At 36.0% G+C, this 19,649-nt stretch overlaps 2 protein-coding genes across 3 annotated transcripts; one reads left to right on the forward strand and one right to left on the reverse strand.

Moving 5' to 3' along the window:
- Nucleotides 1-1,015: 1,015 nt before the first annotated feature.
- Nucleotides 1,016-13,086, forward strand: LOC107772647 (pentatricopeptide repeat-containing protein At1g30610, chloroplastic-like). The gene is made up of 9 exons (XM_016592137.2): nt 1,016-1,801; nt 1,983-2,174; nt 2,713-2,794; nt 2,918-3,109; nt 7,900-8,013; nt 9,096-9,186; nt 9,266-9,423; nt 11,123-11,554; nt 12,612-13,086. The coding sequence occupies exons 1-9, from the start codon at nt 1,185-1,187 to the stop codon at nt 12,978-12,980; spliced, it is 2,247 nt and encodes a 748-aa protein (XP_016447623.2). The 5' UTR covers nt 1,016-1,184; the 3' UTR covers nt 12,981-13,086.
- A 130-nt stretch (nt 13,087-13,216) lies between these two features.
- On the reverse strand, nt 13,217-19,120 carry LOC107772649 (UDP-arabinose 4-epimerase 1). 2 transcript variants are annotated; one of them, XM_075250107.1, is made up of 12 exons: nt 18,988-19,106; nt 18,672-18,710; nt 17,873-18,043; nt 17,443-17,567; nt 16,288-16,401; nt 16,063-16,170; nt 15,887-15,978; nt 15,201-15,342; nt 14,999-15,093; nt 14,271-14,400; nt 13,800-13,944; nt 13,217-13,719 (listed from the first exon to the last, which is right to left on the reverse strand). In XM_075250107.1, the coding sequence occupies exons 3-12, from the start codon at nt 17,931-17,933 to the stop codon at nt 13,478-13,480; spliced, it is 1,254 nt and encodes a 417-aa protein (XP_075106208.1). In that variant the 5' UTR covers nt 17,934-18,043; nt 18,672-18,710; nt 18,988-19,106; the 3' UTR covers nt 13,217-13,477. The 2 variants fall into 2 exon arrangements, with proteins under 2 accessions (XP_075106208.1, XP_075106209.1); XM_075250108.1 differs by lacking the exon at nt 18,672-18,710 and having other exon boundaries at nt 18,988-19,120.
- Between the last annotated feature and the right edge of the window lie 529 nt (nt 19,121-19,649).

Below are 19,649 nucleotides of genomic sequence, written 5' to 3' on the forward strand. Positions count from 1 at the left end.
TTTGAGAGCCATTATCCCTGGACGTTGAGGTGATAAAGAGTGTGGGTGCACTCGCCTGCCACGTGGATTTTTCCTGTATATGTGGTATTTTTTTGAAAAATAAAATATATTTTTACCTTTTTAAGTATATTACTTCTTTAGATAATTTTTTCAAATATAATTTATAATAAAACTTGGATAGAACTATATTATTTAGGCTAATTTTTTTTATTTGACTAAAAATAATAAAGTTTTAGTTAATCGTTTTTGAATTTGACATGAAAATAAAGATTTATACAATTGAAATAAATAGTCAAAGCATCTAAAAAGTTATAAGAAAAATACATAGTTTGAAATTAATTATTTTGGCTACAATTTTTTATATAGCTCTAAATTATGGTGCTCTAAAAATATATATTTTTTACAACTTTTACCTGAAAAAGTAAAAATACACAGTATAAAAAGAGTATACAATTTCTTCGACTATGTATTTTTATTTCTTCTTTTGATGCAATGACTCTTTTTATACTGTGTATTTTTACCTTTTTAGGCAAAATCTGTAAAAAAAAATTATATTTTTAGAGCACCATAATTTAGAGCAATATAAAAAATTATAGCCAAAATAATTAATTTAAAACTATGTATTTTTTATAACTTTTTAGATGCCTTGACTATTTATTTCAATTGTATAAATCTTTATTTTCATGTCAAATTCAAAAAAAGATTAACTAAAACTTTATTATTTTTAGCCAAATAAAAAAAATTAGCCTAAATAATGTAGTTCTATCCAAGTTTTATTATAAATTGTATTCGGAAAAAATTATCTAAAGAAGTAACATACTTAAAAAGGTAAATATATTTTTTTATTTTTCAAAAAAAATGCCACATATATAGGAAAAATATACGTGGTACGCGAGTGCAATCACACTCTTTATCATATCAGCATCCAGCGGTAATGACTCTCAAAAGGACAAGTTAAGGGATAATTAAGAACCCGAATAGATAATTAATAATCCGTGTAAGTTTAGGCCTCTTTGCTCTAATTCCGACCCGCCTGATAATCTACATGTATTCGGACCCCATACCGCAAGTGAGACCGTTTTGGCCGGGAAAATCAATCTTCTTTTCCTCCAGCAGCCAAAGGACCAAAAGGGAAAGAGGAAAAATAGAGAAAGGTGTAGCCTTTGATGCGTAGTTGAGTTGAGATGGTGGCAATTATCCTGACAGAATCTATATTCGGAGCTTCTTCTTCTTGTACTGATTTAAATGGAGTTTTTGGTTCAAATTACCTCCGTTGCCCTTGTTTTTCATCAAGATTTTCACTTTCCGAGACACCCTTTTGGGAAATTTCTCTGGGAAACAAAAGGGTGAAAAAGCAGAAGAGAATTCTGGGTCTTGGCAGAGTCTCTTGTAGCTTAGGTAATGGGATAGTTGATAAAGAAGAGCTTGAATTCAAGCCTTCATTTGATGAGTATTTGAAAGCCATGGAGTCTTTAAAAGAGAAGAAAAAGAGTGATAGTGTTATTAGGAGAAAGAAAGGTGAAGAAGAAAAGGGTAAATTTGGAAAGTATGTGAAGAAGAAATGTGTAGAAAGTTCTGATATTGTGGAGAAACATGAAGGAGTTGGAGCTGTGGAAAAGAAGGGTAGTGGTGGGAAATTGGAATTTAGAAAGGTGATGATTCAGAAAAGAGAGAGCATAAGTACAAAGCATGTTGATGAGATGGAAAGAGCTGCTTTTAAGTCAATGGATGACGATCCTTATGATAAGCCAAGAGTTACTAAGGCAGACATGGAACAGAGAATCCAAAGGCTTGCAAAGTGGTGAGACATTCCTTGTTTTGCACTGTAGAGAAATAAAGGACTAATGCTTATAACTGAAAAAAGGAAGGAAAAATGAAGGACTAATTCAGTTATTTAGGATACTCTAATATTGCTAAACAGTTGGTAGTTTATTAGAAAATTCCTATTTTCTGACTCGTAGTAAAATAATTTACTCTTACAGTCTAAATGGTGCAGACGTTGACATGCCTGAGTGGATGTTCTCTAAAATGATGCGAAGTGCTCAGATTAGATTCTCCGATCATTCTATCTTGAGGATTATCCAAATATTGGGTAGATTGGGAAATTGGAGACGAGTGCTGCAAGTCATTGAGTGGCTTCGTTCACGTGAACGCTTCAAGTCACACAAGTTAAGGTATCTTTTCTACGGTCATTTCTCCCACTTCTCGATAGTGCATTGTCTTAGTGATTGATTTAGATGTGGCCTTAATGCTTATTTTACAGTTAGCTATGTATTGTGATGTTCTCATAATCACTTTTGTATTTGTGAAAAGGGTGAAACACTGGTGCTTCCTATCTATGCATTTGTCAGTGCGTTGGTTTTTCTTGTGTATGCAGATATAGAAAATAAATCAAGCGTATACCACAACGAAAACAAACGCTGACTAATTATAGATAGGAAGCACCGGTGTTTCACTTTTTCCCATGGATTTGCTACTTCCTTTAAATGCATCTTTGAAAGCACTGTACATGAAACTCTCAAAACTTATCCTGGGAACCTAGCATGGACTTGATCTTCTAAATTTTCCTTTATGAACCTTCTGGAATTGATCGAAGTTGTGATTTATATTTTTGGTGGCACATCCTTCCTATCCATCTTCTGGTAGGTCTAGGGTCAAAGTCCTTAGTGTGAAATTGATGCTGATGGACCTTTGATTAAATTCTTTTGCAAGATATATTTACACGGCTGCACTGGATGCATTGGGAAAGGCTAGGAGGCCAGTGGAAGCGCTAAACTTGTTTCGTGCAATGCAGGTAAGACATGTAACTTTAGTTTCAACACTTTGTCTCTCCTTTAATCAGTAGTCTTGTGTCCTATTGAGATGAATAGGCTGTGTGATATGTAACTCATGCGTGCAACCTCGACTCTTTTCCCAGGAACACATATCATCGTATCCAGACCTTGTGGCTTACCATTGTATTGCTGTCACTCTTGGACAAGCAGGACATATGAAGGAACTCTTTGACATTATCGATACCATGCAATCACCACCCAGAAAGAAATTCAAGACTAATATTATTGAGAAGTTTGATCCACGACTTGAGCCGGACGTTGTCATCTATAATGCTGTAAGTAATGAAAGGGTGGGCCAAATATGGGGGATTTTTCCTGGTCAAATGCACTTGTGGCTCAGAGCCATGTTGTTTCACCATCATGCTGGGAACCTCTGTTGCTCAGTGAATAATGAGAATTTAGTGTCTTCCCAATTTAAGAAAAGGATAATTGAGACAGACACAAGAAAAACCAAGCAGAATTAGAAACCAAATGAGAAAAAAGAAGTTCAGTATGACATTGAAATTTGTAGTTGCTATATTTGGAAAATATTACTGACGATCGATATCTAAATGGCTAATGCATCAGTTATTTTCCCCTTTTATTCAGTAAATTATGCATCTCTACTTTTCCTTATAGCTGTCCAACGGGGCGGGACGGGACCAAATTAACGGGACGGGACGACATTTAAGCGGGATGGAGGCGGGACGGGACGAAACGGGACTGGACAAACGGGATGGCATGGAACGGGACGGGACGGGTTCGTGGGCCTTAAGTGTATTTTTTTTTTTAAAAAGCGTCTAGTTTTTTGAAATTTACTATGTTTTTAAAGTTTACAACGGCTAGATTTTTGACTTATTTAATAAACTTAAATGTTACTATGTTAAAATGAAAATTAGAAAACTAAGTAAAGAATTATAAAATATTAAAACAAAAGACTTGTAATGAAATATTCTAGTAATTATAAATTTATAATAGAGTTATAATTTATTTAATATAATTTCAAAGTATTAACTATTAAGTAACTAAGACAATTCATAAATAAAATTTAACGCTTAGAGCCTTTTATTTTATTAATAGAACTTTCAAATCTCAAATACAAATATAATTCTTTTGAAGAGCCCCTAATCTACACAGCCACCTTCTAGGAAGGGTTCTGTTTGAACTAGGCCTCTTAGTAGCCAATTACAAATTATCATACTAATATTTGTAAGCTCCTATATAGCTTCTTTGTAACTTATCAATAATATCTCTTGGACATTCTGCTGGAATTGGCAATGTTGATTGATGTTCCATGAGCTCCATGCCGTCATCGCTCCCAGTGGTTAGTATCTCATTGTATTCTTCTTCTTCCCTAGTGGTTAATTTTTCAAAACCAAGATTTCTTCTTTCTGCATTAATCCAATCTCTGAATAATACGGAAATCTCTAGACTGTCCTCCGCTAATGAATGTCTATGATCTCCAATTTGAAATCTTGCCGCGCTAAAAGCACTCTCCGATGCTACTGATGATGCTTGAATAGCCAGGATATCTCGGGCCATAATTGAAAGTGTTGGAAAAGCCTTGCCACGCTCCCTCCACCATGACAAAAGTTGTTCCTTGCCTTCTTCGTCTTTAATATTTTCCAATCCTTGATTAAGATAAGAATCAAGTTCATCATCAATAGAGGAATCAAAACCTGTTATATCATCCATATCTTCCCATAAAACTTCTGCTCTAGACTTAGAAGTAGAAGGAGTTGTATTTATAGATTTATATTTATCAAACATTGATCTAACATAAGAATATATGCTAGCTTGGCAGTTTTTGAGAGATGGTTGTTCATTTTCTTGAATTTCTAAATTCTCATAAATTTTACGAACAAGTCCCTTTGCACGTCTTAGTTTTAAAGATGGGTTAAGTAGAGTAGAAATTAAATAAACTTCGGGAATAGGGAAAAAATACTTTTTAAATTTTAAAATCATTTCTTTAATGGCCGGTGCATAAGTTGGATTTGTTTTATACTTACCAAATACAACAGAAATTCCACAAATATACCATAATATTTGTGTAACAGTAGGATAATATATACCAGAAAATTGTTTTGTAGCATAATAAAAATTTTCTAAAAATTTAGTAAGCTCTCTGATCTCATCTCAATCAGAATCAACAATTTGATCAACAGGGTGAGCATTATGCATATTAAATACTTTTTGGATAGGCACCCGATAATCATAAGCAACTTTAAGCATTTCATAAGTAGAATTCCACCTAGTACAAACATCTTTTGGAACTTTTCTAAATGGAAGGTTAGTACTAGCACATTGTTGAGCAAATTCACGAATTCTACTTTGTTTATGAGCACGGAAAATATAGCCACAAGCATGTTGTATTTTACTACAAGCATTAGAAAATAAATTAAGACCATCTTTTACAACCAAGTTAAAAATATGGCATGCACATCTAACATGAAAAATTGTTGGATTAATTGGACAAAGTCTAGATTTTAAGCTATTTGCTGCGGTTGTGTTAGAAGAAGTATTATCTAAGGTGATAGTTAAAACTTTATTAATGAGTCCATAAAAATCAAGTATTTGTAGAACAGTAGTTGCAATATATGCTCCAGTGTGTTTTGAATCAACAAATTTATAACCAATAATACGTTTTTGCGAGTTCCAGTGATGATCAACCCAATGACATGTAACAGTTAAATAATCACAACCATTAGGACTACGACCTATATCAGATGTGATAGATACTTTACAATCTAAGTGAAAAAAATACACAACGAATATACTGAAGATATTCAGTTTGAAATTTAAAAACATCATTTCTAACTGTGGTCTTAGGAAAACCTTGAAAAGCAGGGTTATAAGTTTCTTGTATATAATGCACAAAAGCAGGGTGAGAAGGGAAAGTAAAAGGTAAGCCACAGACAGCCACCATTTTTGCTAAGTTCTCACGATCTCTATCTTTGTTATATTTGCGTAAAACATGACCAGAAGCAGGGTCAAGTTGTTGTTGAATTTGATTAGAACCAGATCCACTAGGAGTGTCAGTACTGATGGTAGGATCTATAATTTTTCCGGCTTCTATGTTAGCTTGTATCCATAAAGATTTGTGATCCCTTATTAAGTGTCTACTTAAACCCTCCGTCCCACCACTTGTTTTGTGTGCAAATACTTGCTTACATTTTTCACATATAGCACGATGATTGACTTTATCATGTTTAAAAGATTTCCATACAAGTGATGTTTTGGGACGTTCAGCCTTAGGCTTACCCTTTACAGGGGGTACAGGGGGTAAAACTCCAGACTGAGATTGACTCTGAGTTGGAGCTTGTGTTGCGGGACTAGTGGGTGTTTCATCTAATTCTTCTTCCTCATTTTCTTCATCCTCAAAAAAAATATCATTGTCAAATTGTCTTTGTAAAGTTTCATGATCTAATTGTTCTCCGACATGAACATCATAAAATGTGGGGGGTTGGGAAAATGAAGTTTCATCAACATGAGTCATTTCATCAATATGTTTTCTAATTCTAGGTCTAGGAGAAGGGTTAGGATTAGGATTACTACTACTTTCACCTATACTATTTTTTTTACTGCTTTTTTTAAAAATACCAAATACATTTTTAGGTGCCATAATTTAAATACGAAATTAAATTAAAAAAGCTAACACAAATATTAAACACACAAATGAAATACGAAAATATAACACGTAAAGTAAACACAAAAATTAAGCACTAAAATGATACACAAAAATTATATATTAAAATTAGGAGATGGAACGAGTGCACCGTGATTAAATATTGAAACTTGAAGAAATTGCCCAAAATATTGCTCCAAACTTGACGAATTAATTTGAAGCTTGAAAGTTGCTCCAAAAAATTTGCTTGAAACTTGAAAGTTATCACTTGATACTTGATAGTTGATAGTTGATACTTGATAGTAACAAAATTGAGAGAATAATATAGAATATAGATAGAATATTAGAATGTAAGAGATTTGAGAGAGAAGATTGATTTTTTGTGGGAAAAAATGAAGAAGAATGGGGGTATTTATAGTAGAAAATAGGGTCAAAGTGTAATTTAATAAACTTAGGGGTTATATTAAAAGTTTGGGGGGTGTTTCGGGGGGGGGGGGGTAGGGGCTGTTTGGACCGTTGGCAACGGCTATTTTTGCAATTTAAGCCGTTGCCCAACGGCTAGTTTTTTTTAAAAAAAAAAAAACTGGCGGGACGGGACGCGGGACGGGACAAACGGGACGAAATGATCGTCCCGTCCCATCCCGTGTCCCGTTTAACATTGGCCCATCCCATTTAACTTGAAGCGGGAAGGGACCGGGACGAGACGGGACGCGAGACTCCGTCCCGTTGGACAGCCATACTTTTCCTATATAAGCCAGGCATCAAAATCTGAAGCAATCATTTTAACTCAGTGCTATTGTACTCAGTGCTATTGTGCCCTGGATGCTGAACTTGTTTTGGTAAAATATATCTCCTTGATGAAGTTCTGTGTAAGTAAAATACAACAACAACAACAACAACAACAACCCAGTATAATCCCACTTAGTGGGGTCTGGGGAGGGTAGTGTGTACGCAGACCTTACCCCTACCCTGGGGTAGAGAGGCTGTTTCCAAATAGACCCTCGGCATCCTTCCCTCCAAGAACTTCCCACCTTGCTCTTGGGGAGACTCGAACTCACAACCTCTCGGTTGGAAGTGGAGGTTGCTTACCATCAGAGCAACCCCTCTTGTCTGAGTTATAAACTCTTCAGGTAAATAAATATATATTATAAGGACTTGGTTGCTGAATTGTATTATTAACTAAAAGGAGAGGGAACGATCATAAAGTTAACCCCAAAGCTATGCAGATCCCTTCCTAATGATCTCTGTAGTTTTGGTTGAAGTTCTTGTATAAATTTTGTTCGGTGCATAAATATGCTGCAATTAATTTCCACTGGAAGTCGGTATATTTCAGTTTGGTTCAAATGCTATGCTGAAAGTCAGAGTATTTCAATTTTGTTCAAATGCTATGCTGATAGTCAGCACATTTCAATTTGGTTAAGATGCCACCTTTGTAAGAAAGTTTTTTCTCTTTGCTTGTAGGTTCTAAATGCATGTGCTCGCCGTAAAAGCTGGGAGGGTGCGTTTTGGGTGCTACAACAGCTAAAGCTCCGGGACCAGCAGCCTTCAGTAACAACATATGGATTAGTCATGGAGGTAATTATCCTTTTCTTTTTCCTTTTTCTCTTTTCCATAGGCGTTTACTGTGGGAGTGACATAGTTGAGAAGGCTATTCAATTCAACCTTTGCTCTTTTTCTATTTTCTCTCTTCAGAAGGAGTCACTTCCACCTAAATTAGCTTTCGATCTGCTTTGTTCCTATGGGAGGTTTCCTGACATTTATTGGGAAATACTCGCACGAATTCTCATGTTTTATGTAACCATTGATATCTAGCATTAATTGTGGTGTGTGCTGGCCTTGAGATGGGAAACTACACTGCTACATTTTGCTTCGTATAATGTGATTCCTGACCTCATCAAGGACTAAAGAAAAAAATAAGTACAAGATGACAAGATGTGTTTGGAGTATCGGAGAGCTTCGAGGAGATATATATCCATAAAATCAGAAGATTCATTATCTATCTTTTCCCTTTGCCCTGGGGTCTCTCTTAACTCAAGGAACCAGAGCCATGTTACACCTATGTGCCATAATGATATTAATAGCCAAGTCCCTTAAGCTCCAAAAGGCGATCCTTCAGCTCGAAGGTTCTTGGATATCCATTTTTTAAGGAAATTAAAGGATCAAGCTTTGGTGAAGTACGTTGAAAGACCTCTACACATGAAATTTCCAAAATACAACTTGACTTCAATTTGGAAAAGATTACAACGAATCAATTTAATATTGACTGTATTTAGAAAAACTGTGGTCAACAATGCATCCAACTTCTTCTTCTGATGATTTTTTCATGATATACACCTTTTGTGCTTTAACGTTTTTGTCAATATTAAGGCTGGAAATGAGAAAAGTTAGAAGAACCTGTGGCATATTGCATATCCCAGCAGAGGAGAAAAAGAGAGAGGAGAGAACCCTATAGCATAGTGGTCTAGCTGGGGGTCCTTTGCTCATTCCTTATATTGTTGTCAAATGACATTTTTCTCTCTTTTTTCCTTTTAAATACTTTTGGGCTGGATTGGGGGCAAGGAAGGCCCATCTATATGGGATTTAGTGCTTCCATGAAACATGTTAGTTATTGAAATTTGTTTGATTTTACCAGTAGCTAAACTGAGGTGTTCATTCAGGTTATGTTCGAATGTGGCAAATACAATTTGGTGCATGACTTTTTCAAGAAAATGCAGAAGTCATGTATTCCCAATGCTTTAACCTATAAAGGTAACATAGAAATGTGCGCTTACTTGACATGCTGCAAAAGATTCTTTTTGCTGAATTAAGTTGTCTTTGATGCATGTAGTTCTTGTGAGTACTCTTTGGAAGGAAGGAAAAACAGACGAGGCCATACTGGCTGTAGAAGATATGGAAAGACGAGGAATTGTGGGCACTGCCAGTTTGTATTATGACCTTGCTCGTTGCCTTTGTAGTGCGGGGAGGTGTGAGGAGGCACTGATGCAAGTACGTTTCTTGTATTTAGCTTCCATTCATCTTATTTTGTTCTGCTGTTCTGTTTCAGGATCCTATAAATTATCTAGAGTATTCATATATTCCATTTGACATCCAATAGAATCAAGTAATCATGTGTTATTCAGTGTTGTCAAACGCGAAACGCGCTAAAAAGTGATCCAGGTCTATCGGAGCTTTAAGCGTAAAGCCCACAACTAAAGCTTGGGTTTAGTTAAAAAAGGCCCAGCGGCGAAAAAAGAAATAAAAATAGATATTTAATGCGAGAAAAAAGTAACAACTTTATTCATAATGATTTACTTGAACAATTAATATATTTTCTTGCCAATCATATTTACTGTTTACTGCCACTCTATTCAAGACAGAATTAATGGGCAATGAGGCGCATGCCTTAGTTCCTTGCCTAAACTGAAGCGCAGCTTAAGTCAGGCGAAGCGCCTACCCCGAGCTTCTCTGAGCTTCAGGGCTTAAGCGCGCTTTGAGCCTTTGACAACACTGGTTTTGTTCAAGTTGATGTTTCCGAACTTAAAATATCAGAAGGTAATTGATCCTGTTTTCTGACTATATTAACTTAGAAGGTAAATGTCATTGATTGTAAAGGATAGCATACATTAGTATGTGAATGCCAATTTACTAATATTATTGTTCATATCAATTGCAAACAAATAATCATAAGCGATCTTTGGACTGCAAAGATACGCATTTAGAACCTAAATATTTGCTCAATCCTCATATCTTCTAAACCATAACAACTGATTCTCTGTGATTTCTCAAGTATTTGCTGAAATCTGACTACTACTTCATTAGTGTGTTGAAGAGGTCAATGGTCTATTTGTTCATCAAGAGCTTTATCAGTGTGATGGGAGATCCATGACTTATCAAGCATTAAAGTCGAATTCCGATGAAGCCCCCAGGGCCTAGCTCAAGTGGCAAAGGGTGGTGGATTTGTGTCTTAGGTCACAAGTTCAAGCCCCCACACCATGCAAAGCAAAGGCTGGTATTTAAGTGGAGAAGGGTAGAGGGGCGGGCCCATTATCCACCGAGTTTCGAAGGCTGCGGTTGGTCCAAAGGATCGGCCCCAGACGGATTTCTCGGTCATCAAAAAAAAAAAAAAAATCGTATTCCGATGAATCAAGTTAGCGTCCAGAAGGTGGATTTCTTATTTACCATTTTCTGGTAGATCCGAATGTATCCTTCTCAAAACCAATGGCCTTGGAGAGTAAGGCTAGACTGGGAGAAAGGGCTACAATATCTGAAATCTAACAAATCAAACCTAAAAACATGGAATCTAACCAGGGAAACTATCATCTACAGCCTACAGCTGACTGGGCTTTCAACAAATGTAGAGGATGGAGGGAGAGAGAGAGAGAGTGCGGACCCGAATAAAGTACTCCTTCCTGCCTTCTTTGTCAAAACTAAAGCTTTTTAAGTTTTTTTTTTGGTCCATTACTTTCTTCGAATACACAATTCAGAGAACTAGTCAGTGTAGGGCTTTTGTTTGAAATAAGGAAGGTGTACTCTCAAACAGAATAACTTAATGGGTACATACATGACTTGTCTTACTTGGACGTACTCCCAACAGATAAATCATTGGTACATAAATGACTTGTCTTGCTCATCTCCAGAAAAACTTTCTGTTGGATACTAACATTTCTTTCCATTTCTTTTGGGTCCATCTTCTACTCTGCAACAGATGGAAAAAATATGCAAAGTTGCTACCAAGCCTCTAGTGGTGACTTATACTGGTCTACTTCAAGCTTGTGTGGACTCTGGTGACGTTCAGAGTGGAGCATACATCTTTAACCAAATGAACCAGTTTTGCTCCCCAAATTTGGTAACTTACAATATAATGCTAAAAGCTTATCTGGATAATGGGATGTTTGAAGAAGCAAGGCAGTTATTTTTCAAGTTATTGGATAACGGTAACCATATTAGCAGTAAATTGGACAGTAAGGATAAGGTTTTACCAGATGTCTACACATTCAACTTAATGTTGGATGCATATGCTGCTGAGAAGAAGTGGGATGATCTCGAGTTTACCTACTCACGTATGCTGAAATATGGATATCGCTTCAATCCAAAACGTCACATTCAGATGGTACTTGACTCCTGCACTGCTGGAAAGGTACTCTTTCTTGACCCTGTATTCAGTTCTCTGTATCCTCGCCTTTCATGTTTAATACCTTTATCATTCCTAGGAAATTCCCAAGTTAAATTTCAATTTAGCTGTTATTTTATGGACGGTCAAATTTTTGTACAGTTTATTTTTTTTTAATAAAAAATATGACCAGCATTTTTTATTAGAGAAGATATTTGCTTAAAAGAAAGTGGGATTAAGCCGTTACTGCATTTTCTCCCTATTTTCTGTCTATCGTAGTGGATATCAATTTGGAAATGAAAATTAAGGAGATAGTTGTATAGGAGAATTTGAAAATGTCTCCCTAAATAGACAAAGAAGTTAAAAAGTAAGGGTAACATTTAGACTTGTTTTAATGTGATGATGGCAGAATCTGGTAGCAGGATCTATGATACTTTTTGTTTTTCTAACTATCTGAAGTATAAATGTTAGTTCCATTTTGGAGTATGCTTGTATTCTCTGTTGAAATTTATTTCATTTTTGTTTTTGGCGGCTGCATACTGTATAGAGAGATTGTCCTCTCCATCTTACTGCATGGTAGATTAAAAGGGAGAGAGTTCGAGGTTTCAGAGCAATATTATGTCACATGCCATTTCCTGGTTCTGCAGAGAAAGATTACGGTTCTATAACTTATGGTGATTTGACTTCATGGGAGATGATTTTTAGTCCCACTTTTAGTGCTTTCTGGTTCCATTGACACCACACCTCAAACATAAATAAATTCGAAGTGTGCAAATACTATCCTTTTACATCTTACCACCCAAGGGTGTGACTTGGTGGTCAATGAAGTGGATTTGCAAAAAAATACTAGGTGATTTCTTCCCATGTACCTAAACTTTGGTGGCCACAGTTACCTAATACCTATGCGGGGTGGGAGGTAGCAGGTACCAATAGTCGAGGTGCGTGCAAGCTGGTCTGAACACCATTGATATAAAAAAAACAAAGCAAACATAGAAAACTATCCTTCCATGTCAACATATCTTTGGTTCATATCGATCTTTTGATCAGGTTAAGAATTCTGACTATTCTACGCTGACCTTTTCAGGTGGAATTATTAGAAGCAACTTGGAAGGACTTGGCTCGGGCTGATCGGGTTCCACCAGTGCCACTAGTCAAAGAAATGTTCCGCCTGCAGCTGGAGAGAGGCGATTTTTCCGCTGCCCTGGCTTGTGTTGCTGATTATCCTTCCTCTGAATCACAGGCGTTTTCTGCCAAGTTTTGGATGAAATTTTTCGTGGAAAATTCTGATAGATTATCTGATGGTACTCTTTTCAGATTGCTACAAGTGAGCCCTGTCATTGCCAGAAACGACAGCAGAATACTTAACAATCTGATGGCTTCTTGTAAAGAATTTTTGAGAACTCGATCAGCAAAACTTTGCAGAGTTCATAGCGAAACAGCTCTAGTTTGTTAATTTCTTACCCCGAAACATAAAAAGAAAAATCATCTTATGCTGTATAATCTGTTCTTGATATACAAACTCGTTGACCTAGCAGTTTAGCAAATGCCTATTTACATAATCTATCACTTATGGGTTGAGGACCATTAAAGTAGCTTCCACTTCTCCGAAAGAGGAGCAACCATATTATGTAGTTAGCTGTCTACACAAACAAAAGAACTAAACACACAACAAATTCAACTGAGCATGGATGAGGGACGAAACTATACCTGGCTCATAACTATTATTGATCTAAATATCTGTTTTACTAAATACACATAATAATAAATGGGATGAATAGGCTGGCTAATACACAAACCTCTGCTATGTATTCAATCTAGACGAATGAATAAATGTAGAACCTCCACATTAGCTTCCAAAAACCTACTCTAGCAATACTAATAAATCAACGATAAGTTAAGCTGTGTGATGGGATTCATGTCAGTCTTCCACAACGATAAGTTGTCGACACATTACGAAGACTTGGCCAGAGATGAACCATAACCATTAAGGTGCGACTTCTGCCATCTCCATGCAACCTGCAAACTCTCTTGAAGATCAGTGTGTTTGGCTGTCCAATTCAGTTCAAGTCTTATCTTAGTTGGATCACTAAATACTTCCGCGTAGTCACCAGGTCGACGGGGAAGGAAGTCAACTTTGATAGGAACCCCAGTGGCCACCTTGCAAGCCTCCACAAATTCCTTCACTGATCTTCCTGTTGTCGGAGACAAAAGGATGGAATGAAAAACTATACTCCGAGTGAGAAATTGAAACAGATGATAAAGAGTACTTTACCTCTTCCAGTTCCAACGTTGTAGATTCCTACTTTCCCAGGCCTTGCCTTTTCAAGAGCTTTCACATGAGCATCAACTAGATCAGTGACATCGATATAATCCCTAATGCATGTACCATCTGTTGTCTTATAGTCTGTTCCTCTAACCTGCATGAACAAAACAACTCAGCTCAGAGACAAGGGCAGATCATAACTCTTCATGTTATCATGACACACATTTCAGTTCCTCCTATCCCGTATTAAAAGAAATGTGGATAGAACAGACAAATGTTTTTCTTTCATTTGTTATTGAAGAGTAGCATTAACAAGTGAACTTTTTTCATATGAATTTCACTCATCAGAACCAGATACATTTTCTGGTAGACATTGAAGATGCTTAATACATAAAGAAATTTCTGAAAATTCAACTATCACAAGTACATAGATGATAAATAGCAAACACACAAGTACAGAGATAGCAATTATTGGCTGACCTTAAGACCAGGTGTGATTCCACGAGCTGCATCAAAACAAGCACCAGATATTCGCCCATGTTCACGAAGTTCAGGCCGGGGAGCTTCTCCTAGTCTACCCTCTGGATCAGAACCAATCACATTGAAGTACCTGAATTTTCAGAAAACAATTTAGCATTATTTCGACCCATGCCAATTGAGATAAACATAATAAGTCAACCAATAGTTATAACTCGGCCTTTCAACCATCGCTCATGGGGGTGCTTGTTTAGTGGTTGGCTTGCTCTAAAAATTAGACGAGCAGTACAGAACATCTGAAGATGTACTTACTATTAGTTAGTTAGTTAACAAATTTGATAACATGAAAATTAGGGAATGCCAGTTTGCCTAGCAGATAGAGGATAAATGGACATGAAGAAAGCAATAAAAACATAAAAAGGAAAAAAAAAATCAGAACAAATTTGCACAAACTAACAAGCATGAGTTAGTGGGAGCTCACAAGTGGAGCTCCTACTTAACAATCCTAAACACGCGAGATCGCATTCAAACACAGCCCTTCCCTTCAACCTCATCTTACCCAGTGTCACTTTTAACCAATATAAACAAAAATAAAAGGAGAAGTTTTCAAAAGACAACGAAAGTCGAACATAGAAATGCATAATAAGTACAAAAAAGCACATCATATAAGAATAGTTACTTCCCATACACTGAAAACAGAGATATATTGGCAAGATGGATCAAACACCTACCTCAAAATCATGACAGCCATGTTTGAGTTCTTATGGAAATCCAAAATAATATCCTCCGCCATTTTCTTCGCTTTTCCATATGGATTAATAGGGAGCTGCAATTTGACAAAAAGACTCAGGTATTGTTTACCAATGATGTAACAGATAGGCATTCACACGGTTCTAGTGTACTTGAAGCATATGCACAATTTAAAACACTCACCTGTGGAGTTTCTTCAGTAATGGGCATCTTTTCAGGCTCTCCATATGTCGCACATGTACTAGAGTAAATCAATGTGGGGACTCCATGAGCTGCCATAGCTTCTAAGACAGTGAGGGTATTTGAAGTAATGTTATGATAGTACCTGATTGGCACATGCAGCAGCTCATGAAAATATGAGTTTGAAAGGCAAAGAAACAATTACCAGAGACATAATTAACTTTATAAAGTATAACATGGAAATTACACTAAATTTACTCATCAAAGAGACACATTAGATCCTTCAGTCTAATATTTTTAATCCAAACAAGTTAGAGAAAAATGATTGAAATTTAGTTCCTTAAACAAATGACACTTTTCCTGTTTTCCGATGACAGTGCTACTGAACTTACAAAGGCACTAACAGAAGTCATGTGAATTCACATACATTTCAAAGTAGTAATGTTAGCCTTAATTTGCTTGTATTCAGAGTAAAAGACTAATCAAGACAGGAAAACATAATGCTACACCAGTGATATACTGGACGCACGACCAACTTTGACACAGAGATGCAATATCATTACATACTTGATGCTTTGGGTTACCCTGTAAAAGATTTCGTTTTCTCTTCCTCCCCGACATGAAACAAGTGAAACTCTTCGTTTACATGTTATAGTGGAAAGGTTTATAAAAGAATCAACTATACTTACTTTAAAGGATCAAGGGTGCTCTCTCCAACATATGCTACAGCTGCAAAATGCATCACAGAATCAAAAGCATTCTGGGAAAATATCTGGTGCACCTGCTCATTTCGGTTATGGGAATAAGTGAATGCCAAATAACAATAAAATAAAGAAAGGGTAGTTTCAGAACAGCTTCACTGTACCGCTTTTGCATCCCCCAAGTCAGCATATATAAACTGAAGCCTCCCTGGTTCAGGAAATAATTCTTGTAGAATCCTTACAGCTCCTATGTTTCCTCGTGAGAGGTTGTCCTGTCAAATTGGTAAATCATTTTTCTAATGAAGTTCCATACACGTATTAAATAGAGAAAAGAGTCATTGGAGAATGCTTGTCAAAGGGCTATTCACAACTTCAGTAGGGGAAATTACCACTATCGTCACACGGTAAGAGTCTTTGAGAAGTCGTAATGCTGCATGGGAACCAATGTAGCCAGCACCTCCGGTGACTAAGACGTGAATAACACCTGGTTGATGGCGAGAGAACTAGGAGAAAGCAGCAACAAGAAAAACAAAACACAGTGAGTGCAAAGCTTAGAATTTAAAAACAATAAGAACTTCAATCTTTTATTGTAATGGTGCAACAATTTAGTGTTTCAGAAAAAGTAGAAAAATCCAGTATAGAGCAGAATACATCCAAGCATTTTTTTAATCGAGAGAGCAGAATATATCCAAGCATCTGCACAAACGGAACTTAATGCCAGGTCAGGCCCCTATATGACACCCACCAAAAGCAAGAGTAGATCCTCCATAAGTACACAGTGAACTCATGGATAGACAAGGTGATGTATCCAAGTTTCATATATATGTAGGGACTTATTGCCATTATTTGGAAAAGGGCACAGGAGTAAAACGTGTAGGATAAATGTAGAAGTTCTCACATGACCAACAAACCAGTTACAGCAACCTTTATGTCTTGCTGATTGGGATAAGATTTAAGTGAACTTCATCAAAAAGGATTTAAGTGGAAGACTCCATGCATCATATACATTTTAAAACGTTACTTTGGGTGGTGGTCGATGGTAAGTTACATTAGATAATCAATCTAGAACTCTAGGCTGATGATTCAAAGAAAACCACACGTTTGGAAGGCGCATCCTGAAATAAAGATTAGAGCATATGAAACTACACAAATAACACTAGACACATAATTATATCTGTTCGAATTAAGTTCAAGATTTGAGACACACTTCCATTTCAAGAATCAACAATATAAAAATTAAACAGATGAAATGAAAATAACTTAAGCAGGCACATGCTCCTGGAGGTTTCTGTTGGGAGATGTCGGTTAAATATTCTTGCTATCATACAAAAATTAGGACTCAGAAATGATACGAATAGACAAATGCACTATACAATCATCTCATGTCAAAGAAAATGTACAAAAGAATCCATGACAACAATGACACAGGAGAGCATGTACTCTTTCTATAGAAAACTCCAAATACCAAACTGTCATCCTAGTCCAAGCATTGCCACAAATCCGAGAAAACGATTAACAAATAAAGAGAAGGATCAGGAAATTACCACGCTTGGGGTATTAAAAGATGGGGACTGCTTGAGCATAAGAATGCATAGTGCTGTTAGCACAGCAGCCATAAGAATTTTACCCACGAAATTGCTCTTCTTCTTTGGATCTGCATAATCCAGGCCTACAATTAACAATGAAGTTGATGTATTAGACCCTAAAAAACAAGTATTACTCAAAATACTGAAAGAAAAGAAAAGACGGCTGACCACATTATTGTCACAACACCAGCAAAAACATATACAAGGATCAAAATTGAACTGTTGTACATTGGCATCAACTACCAAGATAATACTTCTATGACTTAACCAAACAGAACTAGTTCAATCGTAAGTATTTACTTGTACCCCAATGCCATAAAAAAATGACCAACAAACAAAATGTAAATTACAAGCAAATGAAATAAACAACTCAAGGAACTTGGCTCACCTCCTAGAGACATAGGTCTATTAGACCTTGTCTGAGTTCTTGTCCTGCCCAAGCCTAGCATTGGAGAAGCTCTTTAATGCCAAATAGGCAAACAATCTAAATAGATAATCCTATTGCTTGAAAGTGGTGATCAAGTAAGACCCCTCCTTGTATGTAGAATTGCTTAACAGTCTGCAGCAACAAACATTAAAATTTTACTCTTTGATTATCATCAGTAAAAGTTAAACTTGGATTATTGAAAAATTAAACCAAAAACTAGTTTTAAAAACTTAAATAAAACATAGTACAATAAATAACTGGGCCCTCTTTTAAAAAGATTGACATAATTATCACATACTGAGCTATGAAGTTTGCAACTAAACCCCTTCCCTCACCCACCAAACTCCCCCCCCCCCCCCAATAAACACACACACACACACAAACAAAAAAAACTTCCTTCTGGAAATATTACCTACTTGCAGACCAAAGAGGAGGGGAAAGATAGCAAAATAACTAAATTAAAAATAGCCAAAGGATCAGACTTGAAAGCTCAACAAAAAAGCATTTCACCTGAATTCAAAACCTGAATTAAGTAATGATTTTTCAAGATCTGTTTAGCCTCACATAAAACAAACACACCCCAGAAACAGAAAGTACCGAGAAAAACAACAATCTCACAGGAAAAACCTTTCATCAAAACCTAGAAAAGAAAAGAAAAAACTCCAAAAGAGACAATCTTTTTTCAATTAAGAAGAAAAATCCTATACCTGGAGAAAGCAAAAAACAATTAAAAAGTAAGAATGTCGAGAATGCCTCTAACCTTTCAGTTAAACTGAAAACTTCTGCTAGCTGAAAAAACCTTCAGTTTCCAAAAAAGGGCAAATATCAGAGAGTATATAATAGTAGCTTCGAATGATCAAGAGATCTTGAAAAGAAAGAACCAATCAAAAAAGAAGGTTTTTAACAAATATAAATAGAAAGCATTCTTATTTCTTCACACAACAAAAAGAAAAGGAGAAAAAAACAATCTTTTTAAGAAAACTATATAGGAAGAGTCAAAAGAAGAAGAGGAATTGAGTAGAATCCACGATCATGTTTGGGGGAAATATAAGAAAAAAGGTGACAGAGAAACGTACGAAAAGGAAGAAGGTCTCCAGTATCGGTGTGGTGCTGATGAACCAAGTCTTTGTTCTCTTGCGCGTTAGTATTTATTTGTTTATTTATTCCAGCTTTTCCTCTTAGCTATTTATTTAATTCATTTTGAATTTCCAGAATTTAGTTTATTTATTTTGAATACCCAAAATTGAAAGGGGAAAGAGCAGAGAAGTGGGACCCCCTTATTGGCTAGTTCCTCGTGGGCGGACGGAAGAAAGCGAAAGAGAGACGCGGCTGTATTTCGTTTTGTTGTTTTATTTTTATTTTATGATGCTATGTGAATTTAACAACTCACTCGTAAAATTCAAAGTTCGAACCTTGTTTTTCCTTTTCCTATTGACTTTTCGAAAGTTTGCCAATTTTTTGTTGAAATATAGTAGAATTATTGGATTTACTCGCACTTGAAGAGATTAAAAAATATAGGTAAAGTTCAGTTAATCTATTATGACATACTAGATAACAATTGTGACTTTATTGTTATAGCATTAAAATTTAGTTACTTTAATATGATAAAAAATAATATTATAATTTTATTGTTATCGCCTAAAGTTTAGTGATCATACATAAAACTACTCAATATAAAGTTACAATAACTATTTTTTGTAATTGATAGCTATTAATAAAAGAATTGTCTGTTGTTTCA

Source organism: Nicotiana tabacum, chromosome 3, assembly GCF_000715075.1.
Source record: "Nicotiana tabacum cultivar K326 chromosome 3, ASM71507v2, whole genome shotgun sequence".
Lineage (NCBI taxonomy): Eukaryota > Viridiplantae > Streptophyta > Magnoliopsida > Solanales > Solanaceae > Nicotiana > Nicotiana tabacum.

Excerpts from the sequence above, each read along its gene's own strand:
- LOC107772647 (XM_016592137.2), top strand. The coding sequence starts at position 1,185 with ATGGTGGCAATTATCCTGACAGAATCTATATTCGGAGCTTCTTCTTCT. Across the intron at positions 9,187-9,265 it reads CAATGCTTTAACCTATAAAG|TTCTTGTGAGTACTCTTTGG; the intron begins GTAACATAGAAA and ends TGATGCATGTAG. Across the intron at positions 9,424-11,122 it reads GTGAGGAGGCACTGATGCAA|ATGGAAAAAATATGCAAAGT; the intron begins GTACGTTTCTTG and ends ACTCTGCAACAG.
- LOC107772649 (XM_075250108.1), bottom strand. The coding sequence starts at position 17,933 with ATGCTAGGCTTGGGCAGGACAAGAACTCAGACAAGGTCTAATAGACCT. Across the intron at positions 15,979-16,062 it reads ACTTGGGGGATGCAAAAGCG|GTGCACCAGATATTTTCCCA; the intron begins GTACAGTGAAGC and ends CGAAATGAGCAG. Across the intron at positions 15,343-15,886 it reads AGCACCCTTGATCCTTTAAA|GTACTATCATAACATTACTT; the intron begins GTAAGTATAGTT and ends TGTGCCAATCAG.